The sequence below is a fragment of the Rhinoraja longicauda genome, chromosome 2 (genome assembly GCF_053455715.1).
Source record: "Rhinoraja longicauda isolate Sanriku21f chromosome 2, sRhiLon1.1, whole genome shotgun sequence".
Taxonomy (NCBI): domain Eukaryota; kingdom Metazoa; phylum Chordata; class Chondrichthyes; order Rajiformes; family Arhynchobatidae; genus Rhinoraja; species Rhinoraja longicauda.
Window position 1 is genome coordinate 80,959,024 of NC_135954.1, and position 23,491 is coordinate 80,982,514.

Sequence of the window (23,491 nt, forward strand, 5' to 3'; positions counted from 1 at the left end):
CCCTTATATTTAGCCTGCTGAAGTGCAACATCTCGCACTTAATTTAATTTGAGCTTATAATGATTTTGTTTGTTACATCGAAGAGGGAAGTGCACTTGCAGACGTTCTATCCATTGCAAGTCTGCGAAATCTAGTAATATTTAAAAGGTCGATGGAAAGGAATCTGTTAAATAAACAAACTATTAAGCACCTGTGCTCTTCCATCTGGAATAATGTGATTTGGTGAGACTTCAATTTTTCCGTTTGTTCGCCTCAGCCTGTCAAACTAGTTTACTTCGGACTAATTTTCTCACCATCCAGGGCAGCCAGTATCCCTCACACAGGTTAATGTTTTGTGCACCCTCTGCTTTATGAATTTTTGCCTAATGAAGGGTTCTTCAACTGGGGAGAGCTGGTGGACCAGCTGAAGAAAGGTCCTGATGTGAAATGTCACCTATTCATGTTCTCCAGAAATATTGCCTGACCCACTGCGTTACTCTGCATTTGTGCCCTTTTTGCTGGACCAGTTCCCTGTTGCACCCTGCACCCTAAAATCCCGTCTTTTGATTGCCCTTCATGTTTGTTACATAATAAAGGAATATCATCTCAGGTGTCCTAAGATGTCAGCTGTGTCCATGCAATAGAGTATGAAGGTTCAGGGATTTGCTCATAAAATAGCTGATAATTGAGAAAACACCAGTGGATGCTGCACTTTTGAAAATGAGTTTTCAGGTGAGTCATTGACCCGAGGTCTTGCATGATTGTAAAAAATCCTCTGGTATTGTTAAAGAAAAACAAGGCATACCAAAACATTGTCATCAAGAATGCTTTCAGTCAGTTGGCTCAGAGAGTTTAACAGGAACTATTTAGCTACATTTATGTGGCTGGTCCAATTGAATCTTGAGACAAAGATGTTCCCCAGGATATTGATAGTGCGGGTATTAGTGATGGCAGTATGATTGATTCAAGGCCAGGTGGTTAAAGGGCAGGTCTTGTTGGAGATTGTCATGACCTGTCGCTTCTGTGGCATGAATGTTCCTTGCATTTAGTATCGCATGGGTGAATTTTGCCCAGGGTTTGCCACATGCAGGCATCGTTGCCTCATATATTGAAGAGGTGCAAATGGAACTGAGCATTGTATAATCATCAGTGAATGTCTCCACTTGTGAACTTAAGATGGATGGAAGCATCCATGTTAATTAAGCAGTTGAAGTGATCAGGCTCAGGACACTGCTCTTCATGTTCTCGCGCTATGACGATTGACCTCTGGTGACCACAACCATTTTATTTTGTATCAGTCATGACTCAGCCATTTGGAGTGTAGTTCCCTTAATGTCAATAGATTTCAATTTCTACAGGGCACTTTGATGCTGTACTTTACCAAATACTGTTTTAATATTAATGATAGTCACTGTCACCTCACTTACGGGATTTACTTCATTGGTCAATGTTTGGGGGTTGTGATGAGATCTGTCCCAGAGTGGTTCTGTCAAAGTCCACACTGAGCACGTAACACATGAAATCTGTGTCCATGATACCTTCCATCAATTTGCTGATGATTGATATACTGGATAGAAGTAATTTGTCAGCTTGGATTTTTTTTGTTTTGTAAACCAGTTATATAAGGGTAATCTTGCACATTGTGAGTAGATGCCAGTCTTGTTGCTGTACTAGAATAACTTGGCTGGAGACACTCCCCATTCTGGAGTAAGCACCTCAGTGGTACAGCGATATTTTGTCTGACCCACAGCTACAGAACTAAAACATAGGGTGTCAAAGCAATTCTATTTGAAATCATCCTAACTGGTAACAAAACGAAGACCATTAATTCGGTAATTGCACTGGATTTACTGTATATTCAGACTCTTGTGCACTTAGAGTATTATCAAACATTTCAGCATGGCTAATAAGAGGAAAAAAATGTAAAACAAACTTAACTCTTGCTGTTTTCACAGTAATATTTCTGTTCAGCAATTTTATTACTCCATTGTAGAGTAATGAGAGCACAATCACTTATTGTAAAGGTGGTCTTTTGATCATATCGGCTGCATTAATATTTTGTATTACACCAGCTACTGTATTAGTTTATTTACTACCACTTTAATCTTGCTGTTAAGAGAAAAATTTGATATATACCGTTTTCTTGGTCTTAACCAACACAGTGTTCTGCTTGATTAATATTTAAAGTGTTTTTTTGCAGTTATATTTTTATATGAATTCTGTGGAGTATTAAAATCCTATGAAGTTTCTAGTCTGCTTCAAGCTCAATTATGCCTGTGTAATAGTTCATTAGAAGAAATGTGAAATTTAGCGTTGAAGATTTAAACTTGATAAATCATTCTTGCTGCTCTGTCGGTCTCACATTCACTCCATTAGCTGCCTTTAACAGGTTAGTCCGCCTTGATGATCAACAGGGTTCCTGAAAGAGAAATGTTAAGTGTAGTTAATCTTCCCTGAGACATACTTAGTTCAGGCTCTCATTCCATATAATTTAAAATATAGTATACTTTTTCCCCACTTTAACTTGATATGTTAAGCTCCACCTGCAGGGTAACATAGAAACATAGAAAATAGGTGCAGGAGTAGGCCATTCGGCCCTTCGAGCCTGCACCGCCATTCAATATGATCATGGCTGATCATCCAACTCAGTATCCCGTACCTGCCTTCTCTCCATACCCCCTGATCCCTTTAGCCACATGGGCCACATCTAACTCCCTCTTAAATATAGCCAATAAACTGGCCTCAACTACCTTCTGTGGCAGAGAATTCCACAGATTCACCGCTCTCTGTGTGAAAAAAAACGTTCTCATCTCGGTCCTAAAAGACTTCCCCCTTATCCTTAAACTGTGACCCCTTGTTCTGGACTTCCCCAACATCGGGAACAATCTTCCTGCATCTAGCCTGTCCAACCCCGTAAGAATTTTATAAGATTCTATAAGATCCCCCCTCAATCTTCTAAATTCCAGCGCGTATGGGAACTTGGTGAAACTTCAAGCGTTCCTGATAACTGCACTAATGGGAAGTGCATCCAGCTGCAGCTCCTGACTGACCGCGTGAGGGAACTGGAGCTGCAGCTGAATGGACCTCAGGATCATCCGGGGAAATGACAGCGTAAGAGAAAGCAGTTATGGTGAGGAGAACACACCAAGGTGCATCGCACCACCGAGAACAAAGAGGGACCCACGGGGGGGAAGGCTGTTGAAAATGATGAGGGATCCAGCTGGGGGCTGCCGAGAACAAAGAGGGATCCAACAGGGGGGGGGGGGGGCACCGAGAATGGAGGAGGACCCGGCAGGGGGCCGCTGAGAACGAACCAGCCTGGGCAGCCTGAATGAATGGGCAGCCTGCTGCCATGCGCAGCAGCAGGTCTGGTTCACCTATGCGAAAAGATAGGACTGTACTAAGAACTTTTGAAACTTTGGTGCCAGAAACTTGGCGACTCTTTGTGTACTGCCAAGTGAAGAACGCTGTGTGATCTTACTGGATTGTATGCAAAGAAAAAAGTAATTTCACTGTACATAGGTAGATGTGACAATAAAGTATCATTGAATCATTGAAAGGAGATGTGTGACCACTGGGAAAGGGAGTAGGCGGAGCGTGCAGGAATCCTCTGTGGCCGTTCCCCTTGAAAACAAGTGAACCCCTTTGAACAGCGTTTGGGGGGATGATCATTGAGGAGATCTGCAGCAGCTGTAGTCAAGCTTGTGGCACCAGGCTTGGCTCTGAGGCACAGCACAGAAGGGTGAACTCAGACAATGCTAAAGTGATAGGAGACTCATTAATCAGGAGGACAGACAGACGGGATTCTGTGGCTGCAAAAGTGACTGCATGAAGGTGTGTTGCCCCTCCTGGTGCCAAGGTCTAGGATGTCTTCAGGTGGCCGTGTGACGTTCTCAAGGGGGAGGGGGAGCAGCCAGTTGTTGTGCACGTTCACACTAATGAATGTGGTGAAAAGGGATCAGTAAGGTCCTATAGAGTGAATATGGGGAGTTGGACAAAAGATTAAAAAGCAGGATCTCCAAGGCAGTGATCACTAGATTACTCCCAGTCCCACGTGATAGTGAAGGTAGGACTAGGAAAATAGGGCAGGTGAATGCACGGCTGAGGTGATGGCACATGGGGCAGGACTTCAAACTTTTGCATCATTGGGTTTAAGGAGAAGATCAAGGCAATAGTCTGAGATGATATAGGGATTATACTACAGGCCTCAAATAGTCAACAGGAATTAGACGATCATATATACCGGGAATTGCATGCTGCTGCAAAAATAATAGGATTGTTGTAGTAGGGGATTTTAACTTTCCCATTATTGGCTGGCAGTGCCATAGTGCTCAGGATTTAAATGGGATAGAATTTATTAAATGTGTGGATGAACATTTAATCGGGCAATATGTAGAGAGCCTTAGAAGGGAGAGGGCAAAGCCTGACCAACTCCTGTGGAATTGGCCAAGTGACTGAAATGTCAGTGCACGAGCCTTCTGGGAACAATGACCACAGTTTTATTAGCTTTAAATTAGTTATGAGCAAGAACAGTCCCTGGTCCACAAGTTAGTTCAAAACTGAGGCAAGGAAAACTTTGATGGTATTGGACAGTACCTTGCAAAAACTTGATTAGAGATGGTTGGTTGTGGGCAAAGGGACATCTGGAATGTGAGATGTTTTTAAAAGTGTGATAGTGAGAGTTCAAGTTATGTATGTTCTGTCAGAATGAAGGTCAAAGGAGGTGAATTTGAGGCACCCTGGATGATGAGAGAAATTAAGGTTCTGGTCAGAAAAAAAAGCAAACATGTCAGGGAGAGAGAGGCACCTGGGATCAATTGTATTCTGGAGGGGAATTGGGAGGGCAAAAAGGAATCATAAGATTGCTCTGACAGGTATGATAAAAGAGAATCCAAAGGGACTTTATAGATACTATGGCATCGGAGATGACACGGGTTTGGCAGTAATCACACCGACACTCACACTCGGGTGTACTTGCATATGTATTTTATTTACAGTGGTAAGAAAGTCCAGGAACACTAGGGGGCGTTGTCCCTCGCTGGCAGGGTGCTTGCGCAACGGCACTGGTGATCTCAGGCTTGTCCCGGCAGCTCAGTCCTGGTCTTCACAGGAGGAGGCGTGGTGATCTCTGGCTTCTCCCTGCAGTTCACCGTTACCTCGAGATGAGACGTTGGCTGTCTCTGGATTACCCAGGTGGCTCATTCTTTGCCTCTGTGTGCGGATACTGAGTCATGGTTATTCTTATTTTTATTTTTGAAAACCATCATAAACCTGACCATCACCCTTCTCCATGAAAGAAAATGCCGCATATTTGAATTGTTAAGACTATAACGGAAAGAGTAGAATAAGACACGGGATTACTGTATGAATTAGAGACACAAGAGATAGCAGATGCCAGCAGGAGGGACTCAATGGGACTGGCAGCATCTGTGAGAGAATGGACAAATTAAGTTTTTGGGTGGAAACCTTTCAGATTGATGAAGTTCAGAGGAGAAAGCTGGTGGAGGGGAAAAGGGGGAAGGGTCTGCCTTCCCATCTCCATCTCTGATGCGTCTGCTCTCAAGACAAGACTTTGTTATATTGGTCATCTGTCATATCCTCTTTCTTAACCACTCTGCCTGCAGTTGTGGAGCTCACACACATGTCTCCTCGAATTCCTGCACTTCTGATTTAACACTCTCACCTCCCTGCCGCCCAGAACAGGGATAGAGACACAAGAAACTGCAGATGCTGAAATCTTGAGCAAAAAATGCAAAGTGGTGGAAGAACCCCATGAGTCAGGCAGCATCTGTAAAAGGAAACAGACAGATGATGTTTTGGGTCAGGACCTTTCTTCAGAATGACAGAGTGGGGGAAGAAAGTTGGAAAAGAGAGGTAGTTGTGAGGCAAAGTGTGGCAAGTGATAGGTGGAAGATAGACACAAAAAGCTGGAGTAACTCAGCGGGACAGGCAGCATTTGTGGAGAGAAGGAACGGGTGACGTTTTGGGTCGAGACCTTCAGACTTTTGTGTCAGCTTTTTGTGTCTATCTTCGGATCTGCAGTGCCTTCTTACATAGAAACATAGAAAATAAGTGCAGGAGTAGACCATTCGGCCCTTCGATTACCATTGATAGGTGGATACAGGTGAGGGAGGAGGGGCAGGGAAGTTGATTGGCAGATGAGCAGAGTACGTGCCAAATACTAGAGGTGAAATAGAGACAAAAAGGTGTCAGATAGAGTTAGAAGTTGAGTGCCAAGAAGGCTCACCAATGCCTCCACATCCTCAGGAAACAGAGGAAATTCTACACATCTCTAGTGACTCTTACAAACTTCCTCAGATGCACCATAGACTATCATGTTGCATTGCAGCTTGGTTTGGGAACAGCTCTACCCAAGACCATAAGAAATTTCAGAGTTGTAGATGTAGCCAGTCTATCACGCAAACCTGACTTCCCACCATTGAGTCCATCTAGCCTTGGAAAAGCAGCCAACATAATCAAAGATGTCCCTCGCCGGATTTTCCTCCTCCTCCCTGTTCCTAACAGGCTGAAGGTACAGAACTCAAGAACAGCTTCTTCCCCTTTGTTATCAGCCTTCTGAATGTTCCTTACATAAGCTAAGGTACACATGACAACAATAATAAAACTAATAAACCTAATCTTCCTTCTATAATAAGGTCAAAAGAGAATCACCTTGCACAGTGTCCTATTCCATTCACAACTCTTTAAATAATGGAGTAAACTATACCCACTGGAGCAAAACCAGGTCAAAGATCAAGCATGGCCTGATAAATGTGAAGTAGCACGTGTGCCTCACTATTCATTGGTGATGATACTGATAGCAGAGAACCTAACCGCAGAGAATCTAACAGGAACCCCAAGGTGCTGAATGCCAGTGGCTTTGCTGAATTTTTCACTATACTATGCTGTGCATCACCAAAAACTAGGAAACATAACTGGATCAGTCAGTTGACTAGACAAGGATGAATACATTAAATATGCTGGAGCTACATTGATTTATTCGTGGCAGTGCTAAGCCCATTTAAATCTTGTCATTAATATTTTCATTGTTAGACTTACATTGATGTGAATGTTTTCAAAAAATCTTTGCCTGTTACACTTGCACATCTTCAGCCTTGCTTTAAACTTTTACTTATTCATCTCTGTCCTTGAACTTTTAATAAAATCTTATGTTATGTTAGCCTCATTTATCCTTTTCATATCTCCATATATTAAGTTGATTTGACTATCAATCTGCCCTTTCTATTAATTTATCTTTGTCATTTTCAATTTTTTCACAGTCAAATGTGCTTTCTTTAATGTCACATGGAAATGTTGGCAGTGAGCCTCTTTTATACAAGTCAAGAACATTCAGAAGTAGAGTGACCCCAATACCAACCTGTGATGATTGCCACTGTTTATATTACAAGGGTCCATGGAAAAATGGCTGCTATTACTTTATTATACATTGAAGTCATGGTAATTGAGGTCTAAATTCCATATAACAGGGAGAAAGAGACAGGATATCGAAAAAAAAATCCAATGCTTGAAATTGATGCAAAAACAAAAAATGCTGAAAGTTTTCAGCAGATCAGATTGCATTTGTGAAAAGACAAGCAGGTAAATTTCAGACGTGACTATTCATCAGAACTGGGTTGCAAGGAGATGCAGGTTAGTTTTCAATGGAAGGAAAGGTAGAGGAGCGATGCGCAGAACGCAGGGAATAACTGTGAAGGGAGATCAGAAGTATATTTACCTTTATAAGTTGTTTCTTAACTGTCACACTTTTGTTGATACACTGGAGAAAGCTGAATAAAATTTGCAAAAGGAATTGTAAGGATGCAATCAGATACAACAACCAAATACAAATGCATAAATCACAACTTAGCTTTGGTTTGCTAAATTATGTTGATGCAGTTTCCTATATTTAATGTCATTGAATGCCAGAATAGTTTAAGTTTTGGTGGATACAAATATCGACAGTGTTTTGAATGAAAAACATCTCTTGTAGCTTCAGGCCAAGCACCCAGCATGCTTTGTTAGATTTTTCCTCCCCTTGTGCTGTTGTCTGTAAATAACATGCAACATATCTCATGACGTACATCATGTATTCTGTACAACTTGCATTTTTGTTATCACTTGCATGGTTAAAATTACCTATGTGTGATCACCCAAAATGAACTTCTTGGGAGATGGTGGGGGAAAAAATAAAAAATATTCGCTTCAGGGAAAAAACAGCAAAGTTCAAGGGAGTAAAAGGGAATTGATGAACCATTACTCCCACTGCGGGAGTTTATATGTTGTTGTCATTAACAGTCCAAAGATTGTCTGTGAAAATAATCGTGTGAAAGCCTGATGTGTTATCACTATTAAAAAGCAGCTATTCATTATCACCACTTCCTTTTCTCTATTATATAAGAAACTATAAATTTTATTCAAACTCCTGGTGACATCTTCTGAAGTGTTCACTTGTGAAAAGTGATGTAATAGCACACTTTCTAATGCATCACCAGCCCTGAGTTTAGGAGTGTCAGGTAGAAGAAATTGGAAAAATAATGATTTTTGCTAACTTTCCATCTCTTTCATATGGTCAGATATTTCTTTATCCTCAAATTATATCTCAAATTATATTAGTCATGGAGTGATACCGAACAAATTCTCACATCCAGTTCTCTTCTTGTGTGTCATCAGAAAATGTGCTCACGGAAAGCAGGCTTCGGAGGTTGAGATCATTCTGTTCCACTTGGAGGAAGTGAAAGGGGTGTGGATACTGACCACTGGGATGATTTTGGATTGTAATAATGCAGCATGTACCAACATTAGATCTGATGATTTTGACAACTAGCAGATACACCCATAGCAGTGGGCATGTTCACATTAAGCCTCAATTTTGGCTGACACCTAGGAATGTTCTTTATATTTACAACAAACCTGGCCATAAAACTGCTTTAATCTGGAAATTCACTTATCACAATCTGTCACATTTCAGTAGGAAGGAACCGCAAATGCTGGTTTATACCAAAAATAGACACCAAGTGCTGGGGTAACTCAGCGAGTCAGGCAGCATCTCTGGAGAAAAGGAATTGGGGCATTCTGAACCGAAATGTCACCTATTCCTTTTCTTCAGGGATGCTGCCTGACCTGCTGAGTTACTCTAGCATGTTGTGTCAGATGTTGGTGTTCACTATCTGTCTGTGATAAAGAACAAGGAGGGTTGGTGCCTGCAGTTAAGAGAAGGTTGCTGGAGTTGATGCTGGTTTGGGAAGAATGTCAGTCCATAAGGTTAGCTCATGAGCATTAATAATTTGACCCATGATGGTAGCAATAGCTATGAAACACCAAACCTATTCGCTGAAGTTGAACTAAAAAATACTGTATAGTGCATCGAACATGCAACAACACAGAACAGGCAGAGGCCCTTTGGTCCGCAATATCTGTGCTAAACATAATGCCAAGTTTAACTAGTCTCTTCTGCCTGCACGTGATTCATATCCTTCCATTCCTTGCATGTGCTCTGTGAAAGTCTCTTAAATGCCACTGAAAATCAGAGGTGTGTCTTTGACCTTGAGGCAGAGTTCAGTTTTCCTTCAATGGTGTATCCCTAGGACAAGGATGGATATGATTTTGTTATTTCTATCCCTGGCACACTATCATTGGAGAATTACTCTGGTGATTTAAACTCACTCCCACAAGGCTACTACATTTTTACCTTGTGGGTTAAACAAAATGCAAAAATTGAACATTAGTTCACAGTATAAAGTGTGTTTATTGAGCCATTCAGAGGTTATGCATACAGGGCAAAAATTTATCTTGGATGTTGACTCAAAGTGGGCAATAGCAAATCAACAGTCCATTTTATATGCTTGCCAATGTGTTCTGAAAGTATAAACTTTGATGCTTGAAATAATTTTGCACAAACATAACATTCATCCTCAATGTTCTTTTAGGATGCATCAATAGCCCACAGATTCCACATCATGCGGGAAAAACACCCCGAGAAGTTCAACAGTCGGTAAGTTAATTCAAAACTTGTATTACAATTCTGTCCAACTAGTGATCAACTGAAAGGAGTAATTTTATCATCACGGATCTTTATAATTATTCTGTGATTGTTTGTGTTTTACAAAGAAATGTACACTTTATTGAATTTAAATGGAAATAATTTTTGATAACATCATCCTTTGTAAACTCTGATGGTTTGTTTGGAGGTGAAAGGTCTATTTCAGACCTATAAAACTGAAATAATTAATACATATCTTGGAAATGGGTTAGATAAAAATGAATCGTGCCTGTTCTTTACACATCAGTCATGTGTGCTCTTGCGCTCATTTCTGGCAAATGTTACATCCATCAGGACATTAGACCAGGCACCCAACCAGAAAATGGGGTGGGGGGTTGGGGGGGGGGGGGCGGGACAGAAAATTGTGGTTCTGGTTAAATTTAAAGGGCTGCAAGCATGTAAATTGAAGTGGCAAAATAATATTGCAAAAATAAAATTGGCAGCCTTGTAAATGTTAAAAATCTGCTGAAGCCCATTGGTAGCCTTAATCCACTGGGATGGGATTCAGAAGCACTGGGCAGAAATGAAGGGTGTGACTGATTATTATTGACAGTGGCTATGTCCAACCCTTATGCTTGCAAAATCTGTAGCACACAGATGTTATTGCAGCAGGTGGAACAACTGCATTTTGCCCATGCACATGCAGACTAGTAGCCTGTGAAAGCAAGTCGCTACACTGGAAAGCAGGACCCATAGACACATCTGCTAATATATTGCCATTGTGGTCAATCACACGTAGCAATTTGCTGATACCCCTGTCGTTTTGTAACAAGAGTGGAAGCATGAAGCGTAGTTCTCCAGGTACTCATGGAGAACATCACCTTGATGACTTTCACAAACTGTAGCTGTGTAGTCAGGTCTGCTGGCATGGACTCCTTGAGAACTGGAGTTACCACATGCAGGAGAAGTGATAACATGCACTTTTCCCTGGAGGAGCAAATGTAAAAGTGTCAAATGTACGTACAAATCAGGTACTAATTTGTCCATCATTCTCAATCATGTCATCGTGTAAAGGCCAAATGACAACATTAGACTCACAGCAGATCATAGCGATTCCGTGATCCTTAAGGTGATAGATAAGTGGAGTACTGAAAAATATCCTTCAAAATATTTGTATCATTATTGTAATTTACTGCATCCTTTAGAATATTCCAAAGAAGAAAGGCTTGGTGTTTCTTAAAGCCAATGAGATGGTGATGAAGGTTATGGAAAAGGATGTTCTTGCCATGCTCTGGTGATTGTGCAAGTAGGGGGAAAATGTGGTACAGGCAGCCATCAATTAAAGCAGGGTTACAAATTAAAACGCTCCATCTAAAATGAATGAATAACATGGTTGTCATTGCAATGTCTGATTTCCCTCTGCAAACATTGACAGTGAGGTACAAAAGAAAAGAGCACGAACAACTAACCAGACTGCATATTTCTCCTTGAAGAAATAACAGTTGAGTGTCAGGATTTATAATATTTTTAGAAAGCATATGAAGCTGGAATAACATATTATGAGTATATTTAACTTCTATTACAATAACTTGAATTCATATTGAGCCATAAAATCATAATGTTTGCCAATAAATTTGTATGAGCATTGTCATTTCAAGAAGATGAGAGAGGAACCAAAATCTTGATAAAAGTAAAGAGTTTTAAGAAATGCCTTGGAGGACAACAGAGAGATTTAAAAGAGCCAGATTTAGAAGGCTAGCGCCACAGATTAAATTTGGGTTATTTTAGCAAAGCTGTTAGCAGTAGAGTATTTGAAATTTGAGCTGCACAAAATAGGCATTTGCCGAGTGCCAGACATCTTATTAATATTGAGATTTCTCGATTGCATCCCCAAGCATTACCATTCCCAAGCCCCTTTGAACCTCCAATTTCTGAATCCTGGCTCCATTTAGAAAATAGTCTACACCGTTATTCCTACCACCAAAATGCATAACCACACATTTTGCTACATGGTATTCCATCTGCCACTTCTTTGCCCAGTCTCCTAACCAATCCAAGTCCTTCTGCAGACTCCCTGCTTCCTCTACACTACCTGTCCCTCCACTTATCTTTGTATCATCCACAAACCTGGCCACAAAGCCATCAATTTCTTCATCCAAATCATTAAAATACAACATGAAACGTAGCAGATCCAACAACAATATAATTTGGCATGGTACAAAAGGTCATATTTGGTGTTGACTGTTTTCATTCATTACTTTAATTTTTCATTTAATTTGAATTGCTGCATTCAGTGTCTTTGAAAAGCACTTTTTTGAAATATTCAATTTCACATTACACTTGATAGTAATGGGAAATAAAGAATAATGTTTAAAAGTTAATCTGCCAGCATATATTTAAGGAGAAAATTATAAAATCTCATGTCTTGCTATTGCACCTGATTAGGTTATTTATAGTAAATAGAGATGTTTGGTTGGGTTGTCTCTTAATTAATGCTGGGTTCATTTATTGTTCAATAGGTCTCACAACAGTAAATTCCCTCTTTTTAAAGACGTCACTGAAGTTGTTTTAACATACATATTATTTTGCCTGGAAAAATGGAACCATTGTCAAAATGATGCAGAGTTTTTCTTTTGCAGTGATGAGTTCAGCAAATTTGGAAAGATATTAATCAGGGCAGGACATTGGCGTAGCTGGTTGCGAGCTGCCGCCTCACAGTGCCAGAGAGACCCGTGTTTGATCTTGACTTCGGGTGCTGTTTATGTGGAGCTTATATTGTACATTTTCTCTGTGGCTGTGTGAGTTTCCTCTGGATGCTCTGGTTTCCTCCCACATCCCAAAGATGTGTCGATTTCTAAGTTAATTGGCCTCTGTAAATTGCATAGGGAATGGATGGGAAAATGGGATAACATAGAACTACTGTGAACAGGCAATCAATGATCATCGTAGACTTGGTTGCCTGAAGAGATTGTTTTCATGCTGTATCACCAAACTAAAATATAGAACTTTTCTTTGTAATATATGAAAAATAATCAGTCTCATTTATAGCATTGTCATTACTTGCCCTTTATTTTGCTATTTTGAATCATCCAGTTTTTAAACTAAAAGCAGGCCTGCTACCTACTGAGACTGTCCAGTGTACAACATTTATAATAATAGATTGGTGATATTAAACTTAAAGTATTGCAGAAGTCGTAGATAATTTAATTCATTAAGGAAAGCATGCTATTGAGTTGAACTTGATGCAGGACAAGGTAAGTGCAGACAAAATTAAGTTTGTACCATGTCGTGGATTGGGTGCTGAATAGAATGTGGAGTGTAACATTCAGAACTAGATTAAACGGCATGCTTGATTGATTATTTGCCAATTAAATTTTTGATTTTGTCCAACATCTAAAGTGATATTTCATATTGTTTCATTATATGCCATGGTAAAAATAATTAATGGTTCTAATAGTAACTATCTGGATGAAAAGAGACAGCATTCTTCATTAATATATTAATTGGTGATGAGTGATGTATAGTGGGTTGGCAGATTAGATCCCACAGATTTTATTGCTAGTAAGACAAATTCAAATGTATTTTAATCTCTGGGAGAATGTTCTTTCATGGCTAAGCAACTAACTAACTGGCAGCCCGTGTCTAATGCCCTGTCACATTTGTCCAAGAACATATTCATTTTCTCACTCAGAGCAGAAATTTCAACAGGAGAATATAAGAACAATAAATAAATATTTTCTTAGTCCAATATTTAAACCTAGTTAACAAACATCTACTATGTGTTAGAAGGACGTATGGACGTGTATTTATCTAACTTGTTTCATAACGCCAAGATATTCCAAATCATTTGAGGGTGCCAGTCAATTAATTTTGAAGTATGCTAACTGTTTAAATGTTTTTAGGGTGAGGGTGTCAGGGGTTATGGGGAGAAGGCAGGAGAATGGAGTTAGGAGGGAGAGATAGGTCAGCCATGATTGAATGGCAGAGTAAACTTGATGGGCAAATGGCCTAATTCTGTTCCTGTCACTTATGACCTCATGGCCTTACAATTAGAAAACATGGCAGGAGAATTGTCAGTGTCCCACATTTATTAATGCCCAGTGTTAGCTGCTTTATGTTACTTGATATAGAATTGATATTTCCATCTGATTGCACCCATTTACCCTGCTCATTATAAAGATTTTGGGTGGCAGCCAGTGCTAACTCTGATACCTCCTGGGAGGTCATGTTGCAGTTGTATAATACGTTGGTGAGACTGCATTTAGAGTGTTGTGTTCAGTGCTGGGCACCATGTTAGAAGAAAGGGTTCAGAGAAGATTTACGAGGATGTAGAGGGTGCGAGCTATCGGGAGAGATTGAGTAGGCTGGGTCTCTATTCCTTAGAGCGCAGGAGAATGAGGGGTGATCTTATAGAGGTTTATAAAATCATGAGAGGAATAGATGCACAGAATCTCTTGCCCAGAGTAGGGGAATCGAGGACCAGAGAACATAGGTTCAGGGTGAAGGGGAAAAGATTTAATAGGAATCTGAGGGGTAACTTTTTTGTCTTCACTTCCGGCTGTCTGCCCTCCACAGCCTCCAACCTTATCGATCCCCAGCACTTCATAGTCTGGTTTTACCTTCTCCCCAAAATCCATAAATAGAATTTCCCTAGCAGACTCATTGTTTCTGCCTGCTCCTGCCCCACTGAAATCATTTCAACGTCCCTTGACTCCATCCTATCCTCCTGTGGTCCAATCCCTCACAACCTACGTTCAAGACACCTCACACGCCCTTTGTCTCTTTAATGACTTCCTCTCCAGAGATGCTGACTGACCTGCATCAGCATTTTGTGTCTGTCTTTGGTGTAAACCAGCATTTGCAGTTCCTTCCGACACCTTTGTCTTTAACCTTTCACCAATCCAAAATTTCCTGACGTTGTTGAAACACCACTCCCCTTTTCAATGTTGTCTGCATTTATTTGGGAAAGTTTTTCAATGTGGTAACCTCGTGAACAATACTGATGTCTGGTAACCTTATGCAACTGGAGCAAAAAAGATAAGCCCTTGAGCAAAAAAAGACTGTAAAGGCCATATACTCTCAGGCTTACCAGCTGTAACTGACTGTCGGTGTTTCTGACATTATCCCTGGCATTTCAGAGTTTCCCAAAAAGACTATTTTTTAAGATAAATTAAAAATCAAAAGTTTTAAAACTAAGAAATACGATATCAACTTATTCAATAGAATGTAAAAATACCTAAATCTATCTTCTCGCCTTTGTGCAACTGTTCCTAGCCATTGAAATGAATAGTTACTGAACAACTGGCAGGTCTCACCATTACCGCTGGGGTTTGGTCTCTTATGTAAAGCACAGCTTGGAAATAGTCGGTAGGCAGCACCAGACTTTCCCATTCACCTGGATGCATGAAATTCCTGACATTTACAATGAGACTTACTGACACATCTTGAGAAATTGCAGGCATTTATATTGTTCCAGAGTGACATATTGCTGTGGTGACTCATTTTTAAAAGAGTGGACTGAACCGGGGACTAATCCAGATTTGAATCAGTGGAATTATATCAAAGAAAAAAATATGATACAGCTTTTTGGGCATTGAATGAGATTATTGTTATTTCACGAGGAGATTACTCAAGCTATGATTGAAAATAATCCTCCATTCTTTTTATTTATCCCAGGCATCTTTATTGAAACATGCTTATTCATTGTCAATCATATCCACAATCCATTCTCAATTTGAAATAGAATTGGCAATATAGAAACATAGAAAATAGGTGCAGGAGGAGGCCATTCGACCCTTCGAGCCAGCACCGCCATTCATTGCGTTCATGGCTGATCATCCATAATCAATAACCCGTGCCTGCCTTCTCCCCATATCCCTTGATTAGTTCAACAAGATGTGGGACATGGAAATTAGCATACTAGTTTTATAAGTAATTTTCTTACGAGGTTGATGTCAGGACATAAAAATGCGAATCCATCCCTCTGGCGGGACTCAGGCAAATCAAATCTCAGAATTCCTATCACATATCTATGGTACAATTTCCACCAGGTAAATAGAACATAGCACACAGTACAGCACAGGAACAGGTCCTTTGGTCGACAGTGTCCGTGCCAAACATAATGTCATTACTGTGGCGGGCTGTCATTTTGGTTTCGAACTGTCGTTTGTCGGGCTCGGACTCTCGCGTGGACTGGGCGTGATCTGGGTCGACCAATCACGGGGTCGGGGGGGGGCGGGCCGTCGAGTGTGAGCTGAGAACAAAGCAATTGCGGTTAGATTTTGAACTTGAGCATGCGCGCGTGAGCGACGGAGCTGTATCGGTTCATTATTAAACGGAGTGTTTACACAACGCGTTGACATCTACAGTGGTGACCCCGACGATCCAAAATGGCCTATTTTGGATTGTATCATGTCTGCAGCTGACAACCCAGACCAGCAGAACGCAGTTTCGATCAAACGGCCCGCTTTCTGGACATCACAGCCCCACGTGTGGTTTCAACAGGCTGAAGCCCAGTTCCACATCCGCCAGATCACCGCCGATGCCGTCAAATATTACTATGTGGTCAGTGCGCTGGACCAGGACACCGCCGGGCACATAATCAATTATCTTCGCCAGCCACCAGCCGATGGCAAGTACGAGGGCCTCTCATGTGCGCTTTCGGTCATAGCCGCCACGACAGGGCAGCCATGACTTCTGCACACGGATGGCCTTGGCGACCGCAAGCTGTCCATGCTTATGGATGAAATGCTCGCCTTGATGGACGGATACAAGACCTGCCTCCTGATTGAACAGGTTTTCCTCGAGCAGTTGCCTGAGGACATCCGTCTGCTACTCGCGGATGATGATTTCACCGACACCCGACGGCTGGCAGCCCGTGCGGACATGCTGTGGCAGGCGTAACAGCGGGGTGGCGCCACCATTAGCCGGGTGGCGGCGGTGCCTCGGCAGGTCAGGGGGCCGGGCACAGCCTCCACCGAAGGCAGTGAAGCCGGCCATGAGCGACGCCATCAAGGGTGAGTGGTGCTACTACCACCAAAGGTGGGGTTCCGCGGCCCGCCGATGACGACCATTCTGCAAGCATCCGGGAAACGCCTCAGCCGGCCGCCAGTAATGGCTATTTGGGCCGGCCAAAAGCATCGCCTTCTCTACACCTGGGATTGTCATTCAGGGCAGTGTTTTCACGTGGACATGGGAGCAGAGGTCAGTGTTTTGCCCCCATCAGGGGCCGACACTCGTTCCAGAAAGAGGGGGCCTTCTCTGGCCGCCGCCAACGGCAGCAACATCAAGATGTATGGGGTCTGCAAGATCTCGCTCAACTTCAAATCCCGTCACTTCAAGTGGCCCTTTACTATCGCCAACGTTTCCCAACCGCTGCTGAGCGCCGATTTCTTCCGGGCGCACTCCCTGCTGGTCGATGTGAAGGAACAACGTCTCGTCAATTCTGAGACATTCGAGTCGATCACCTTGCGCCAATCCAAATTGACTGCGCCACATCTCGGCTCGGTGACCTTCTCCGACAATGAGTACGCCAGGATCTTGGCTGATTTCCCCAATGTCATAACCCCCCAGTTCACAACAGCCAGCCCCAAGCATAGGGTGAAGCACCATATCCGCACCACCGGACCGCCACTCCTGCACGCGTACGCAGGCTGATCCCCGACAAGCTCCAACTGGCCAAAGACGAGTTCCGCAAGATGAAGGAAATGGGCATAGTGCTCCGCTCAGACAGCCCCTGGGCATCCCCCACTTCACATGGTCCCCAAAGCATCTGGGGGCTGGAGTCCCTGTGCGGACTGAAGCCATCTCAACAACGCCACAAAGGCCGACTGGTAACCAGTCCCTCACATCCAGGACTTCACGGCCAATCTGGACGGCACCAAGGTTTTTTTCCTGGTACGTGGCTACCTGGTACGTGGCTACCATCAGATTCCGGTCCACCCGGATGACATCAGCAAGATGGCTCTCATCACCCCGTTTAGGCTCTTTGAGATACTACGGATGCCTTTCTGCCTCAAGAACGCTGCCCAGGCTTTCCAACAGCTCAGGGACATGGTGGGCCGCGGGCCGCACGTGTGTTCATCTACCTGGACGACATCCTCGTCGCCAGCCGCTCTCGCCAGGAACACCGCGCGCACACCTCGGGGAGCTCTGCCAACGGCTCAATGAGCGTGGCCTGGCCATCAACCTTGCCAAGTGTCAGTTTGGCCTCACGTCAATCAACTTCCTCGGCCACCACATCAACCAGCACGGGGCGGTCTCACTCCCAACCAAGGTCGAGGCCATTCCCAAGTTTGCCAAACCCTCTACTGTGAAGCGACTCCAAGAGTTTGTCGGCATGGTCAACTTCTAACACCGCTTCATGCCAGCAGCTGCCAGGATCATGCAACCGCTGTTCAAGGCCCTGGCCAACAAGTCGAAAGAATTCGTTTGGAACAACGCAGCCATGATCACGTTCGACAACGCCAAGGAGACGCTGGCAAAGGCGATGATGCTGGTACATTCACGGGCCAATGCGCCAACAGCTCTCACGGTCGATGCATCTGGCACAGCCGTGGGAGGAGTGCTGGAACAACTGATTAATGGTAGCTGGCAGCCCCTCACCTTTTTCAGTTGTCACCTGAGACCACCCTGAGCAGAAATACAGCGCTTTCGACCGGGAGCTCGTCGCTCTCTACCTGGCCATCCGGCATTTCCACTACTTCCTCGAGGGCAGGGATTTCACAGCTTTCACCGACAACAAGCCGCTCACGTTTGCCTTTGCCAAAGAGTCTGATCCTTGGTCAGCCCGACAGCAATGTCACCTAATCTACATCTCAGAGTACACGACTTGCACATCGCAGGCAAGTGCAACCAGGTCGCAGATGCGTTGTCCCGCACCACCATCAATGCCATCCACGCTCTGGCCCCGGGTGTCGACTACACGATTGTGGCGGCCGCCCAGCGAGAGGATGAGGAAATGCTCACCTACCGCACCACCATCCCAGGCCTGTTGTTGGAGGAGGTGCGATTCGGGGCCGCTGACACCACGCTCCTTTGCGACGTGTCTACCGGACAGCCAAGACCCATCATCCCCGCGGCCTGGCGCCGCCGGATTTTCGACATGGTTCATGGTTTGGCTCACCCTTCCATCCGGGCAACAACGGCACTGATGGCAGCCAAGTTCATGTGGCACGAGTTGTGCAAACAGGTCAGAAACTGGGCCAGAGCGTGCATCCCCTGTCAAACCTCCGAGATTCAGCGACACATCAAGGCGCCGCTCCAGGACTTCGCCCTGATGCACCGGCGTTTCGACCACATCCATGTCGACATCCAGGGGTGTCACCCACCTTTTCACCTTCATGGACAGATTCATGAAATGGCCAGAAGCCGTCCTGCTCTCGGATACCTCCACTGCGACGTGTGCACGTGCCCTCACCGCCCACTGGATCGCCCGCTTTGATGTGCCGGTGGACATCTCCTCCGCCAGAGGTGCGCAGTTCATCTCCGAGTTGTGGCCAGCAATGGCCCGGCTGCTTGGCACTCAGCTGAACCACACTACGGCTGACCACCCACAAGCAAACGGCCTCGTGGAACGTTTTCACCGGCACCTGAAGGCAACCCTAAAGGCACGGCTCACGGGCCCGGACTGGATGGACAAGTTGCCGTGGGTCCTGCTAGGCATTGGCACTGCCCCAAAGGAGGACATGGCAACTTCCTCGGCCGAGCTGAAGTACGGCGCCCCGCTTACGGTCCCGGCAGACTTCATCCCAGCGGCATGTGGACATCAGGAACTGCACACGGCCATGCTGACGCGCCTCCGTGAGAAGGTGGGCACATTCTCTCCAGGCCCAACGTCCCGCCATGGACTCACCACCACCTACATTCCACCCACCCTCCAGAACTGTCAGTACGTTTTCCTTCGCTGCGATTCCCACCGTACGCCACTGCAAAGGCCTTACGAGGGACCCTTCCAGGTACTGCAACACGGTGCCACGACTTTTGTCATCAACATGGGCGGCAGGCACGAGACTGTCTCCGTGGACCGTCTTAACCCGACACACTTGGACATTGACCAACCAGTGCAGGTGGCACAACCCCATCACAACCGCACCCACCATCAACTCTGTCAGCTGCGTCCCCGGACACAGGAGACACGTACACGAGGTCAGGCCGACTCACTTGTCAGCCTAACCGCCTCCATTACTCTGGTTCTGGGGGGGATCATGTGGCGGGCTGAGTCATTTTGGTTTCGAACCGTCGTTTGTTGGACTCGAACTCTCACGGGGTCCAGGGAGTGGGCCGGTGTGTGTGGGTGGAGAACAAAGCAATTGGAGTTAGATTTTGAACTCGGGTGTGTGCGACGAAGCTGCATGGGTTAATTATTAAATGGAGGGTTTACACAACGCGTGGACGTCTACATTACACTAATTTCCTTCATGTTAATGTGATCCATAACCCTCTATTCCCCGCAGTTCCATGTGCCTATCTCAAATCCACTTAAATGCCTGCCTTCATCATCACCTCCCTTGGCATTGCATTCCAGCTGCCCACCTACCTCTGTGTAAAAAAAAGCCCCACACATCTCCTTTAAACTTTGCCCCTCTTACTTTAAATCTAGTCTTTGACATTTCTACCCTGGGGAAAAAGGTTCTCACCTTCTACCCAATCTATGTCTCTCATAATTTTATGCACTTACAGTAAGTCATAAGGTCGTAAGTGATGGGAGTAGAATCAGGCCATTCGGCCCATCAAGTCTACTCCACCATTCAATCCTGGCTATTTATCTCTCCCTCCTAACCGCATTGTCCTGCCTTCTCTCCATAACGTCTGACACCACTTCTATCAGATCTCCCATCAGACTCCAGCACTAAAACAAAACAATCCAAGGTTGTCTAACCTCCGCTTATAGCTTTCATCTATTAATCCAGGCAGCATTCTGGCAAATTTCTTCTGCACCCTCAGCAAAGCCTGTACATTCTTCCTGTAATAGGGCTACCAGAACTGCACACAATTCTCCAACCTAACCTAAGTCGTATAAAGCTGCAACCTCCTGACCCTATCCTCAATACCCTAACCTATGAAGGCACGCATAACATATGCCTTCTTGTGCTCAATATGCTCCATTCGCTTTTAAAATTTCAAGTACAATCAGACATATCAGCTTTTAGCTGAGAAATCTTGTTGAGAGAATGTAGGTGCCAATTTATTATTCTTCTGAGTCTGCCAAACTGGATGTGGAGTTCTAGCTAATTTTAGCAATCGAAAGGAAAGTATTTCAATCAAGTTCTTAAATCCTTTAATCCCTGCCAAGTTAATTTTAAAACAGATGCAAATCCATTTAAGATTAAAAGGACGGGAAAGAGTCTATCTTCACCTTCAAATCCTGATCCTTAATTAATTTAATAGTCATCAAAATAATAAACAGTGCATATTTGATTGGTCTGGCAACTCTGCACCTGCGGAAAATCACGTTTATCATCCTAAAAATCAATGTGATGGAAATTTGTGGGCAACCTAATTTGGGCATGAAAACAGCTGATGTGACTGTAGTATCATGTTCCCCCCCGCTGCAAGTAAATGACCTGGGCATGCTGCCAGTGCCCGCCATGGCTCTCCAGGCTGCTTGTCCCACTGTCTAAATAACTCAGCCCACATGTGGCCCTAGGAGTGGCTTCAGGTGAACACTAAAGAACACCTCAGAATAAAAGGATGTACCTTTAGAAAAGAGATGAGGAGGATTTTCTTTAGTCAGAGGGTAGTGAATCTGTGGAATGCATTGTCACAGAAAGCTGTGGAGACCAAGTCTATGGATATTTTTAAGGCAGAGATTGATAGATTCTTGATGAGTATGGGTGTCAGAGGTTATAAGGAGAAGGCAGGAGTATGGGGTTGAGAGGGACAGATAGATCAGCCATGATTGAACGGCAGAGTAGACTTGATAAGTCTGCTCCGCACATATTAGCTTGTGAGAGTATTGTGCCCAGAAAGTTTGCAACTGGCATTGGTCTTAAGGAATGCATTAAGGTTTTTTTTATTTAATTAAGTGCTAGATCATTCTAAGATCCCTGCTCACCAGGTGAAACCAAGTCCAACTGGCTTAGTATCTCCTCCACAAAGAGCAGAAAGATTCTTAAAACATTGACTTACTCTTACACAACACCTTTTACAATCTGTGTATACTTCAAAGTGTTTCATAAGAAAATAATCTCTTTTGATGGTTGGTCAATAAGGCATTGTAGAAAATATACAAAGCATAAAATTTGCATGCTGCAAGCTCCAATGAACAACAATGTGAGCATTAGCATGTAGAACGCAGGATAACAATACAAAAGGAGGCAATAAGCCCATCAAGTTGATAGAACTATATAAAATTATGAGAGCCATAGATTGACAGTCAGAACTTTTTCCCAAGATGAGCAGTGGCCAATTTAAAGGAGATGCACCCAGCAAGTTTTTTTTTTAAACAGAGGTTGGTGGATGCCTAGAACATACTTCCAGTGGTCGTGGTGGATGCAGATATGATAGCAGCATTAAGAGGCTTTGGATGGGTACATGGATGTGCAGGGAATGGAGGGATATGGATCATGCACAAGTAGAGGAGATTAGTTTAACTTGGCATCATTGTCGCCATGGATATTATGGGGTGAAGACCCTGTTCCTGGGCTGTTCCTGGGCTGTTCGTTCTACATTGTAAGTTCCTGCCACCCACCCTCAAGAGCACAACAGATGGCCCGATGTCCACACCATTTTTTGTAGCCGTGAGCCTTTTTTTTCTTTAGTGCTGATTAAAGTTAGTTTTTAAATTTGTGGATCAGTCCTTCTTCATTATTTCATCAATCCCTGCATCGTCAATGCCAGCCATTCACTGTGTGTAAAGACATTGTCTTAGAAACATAGAAAATAGGTGCAGGAGGAGGCCATTCGGCTCTTCAAAGCCAGCACCGCCATTCATTTGTGATCATGGCTGATCGTCCACAATCAATAACCCGTGCCTGCCTTCTCCCCATATCCCTTGATTCCACTTCATCTCACTTTATTTCTTTTGCCAGTCACCTTAAATCTATGCCCTCTGATCCACAACCTTTCAACCAATGGGAACAGTTTCCTTCTATCTAGACCCTTACCCATTTTTTGTGATGTTGTTTGAGGACTAAGTATTGGTCCAGATACCATGTCCTCCTTTAGTTTTGTTTAGTTTAGTTTACAGATCCAGCGAGGAAACAGGCCCTTCGGCCCAGTGAGTCAGCACTGTCCAGCAAATCCCACACATTAACACTATCCCAACACTAGGAACAATTTACAATTTTACCAAGCCAATTAATCTACAAACCTGTATGCCTTTTTGGAGGGTGGGAGGAAATCGGAGCTCTCGGAGAAAACCCACGCAGGTCATGGAGAGAATGCACAAACTCCATACAGACAGCAACCATAGTCAGGATCGAACTCAGGTCCCTGGCATTGTAAAGCACCAACTCTATCGCTGTGCCACCGTGCCACCATTATCTGAGCCGCCCCTGTATCCACTTTTGAATACAGGGAGAAGGTGGATGA

General features: G+C 43.8%; 1 protein-coding gene across 2 annotated transcripts in view; it reads left to right on the forward strand.

Moving 5' to 3' along the window:
- dgkb (diacylglycerol kinase, beta) overlaps positions 1–23,491 on the forward strand; it is a 506,131-nt gene that overhangs the window by 349,517 nt on the left and 133,123 nt on the right. For both annotated transcript variants that reach the window (XM_078421953.1, XM_078421946.1), the window contains exon 20: positions 9,906–9,970. In XM_078421953.1, coding sequence (XP_078278079.1) covers positions 9,906–9,970 — 65 coding nt within the window. The remainder of the gene's footprint in view (positions 1–9,905; positions 9,971–23,491) is intronic.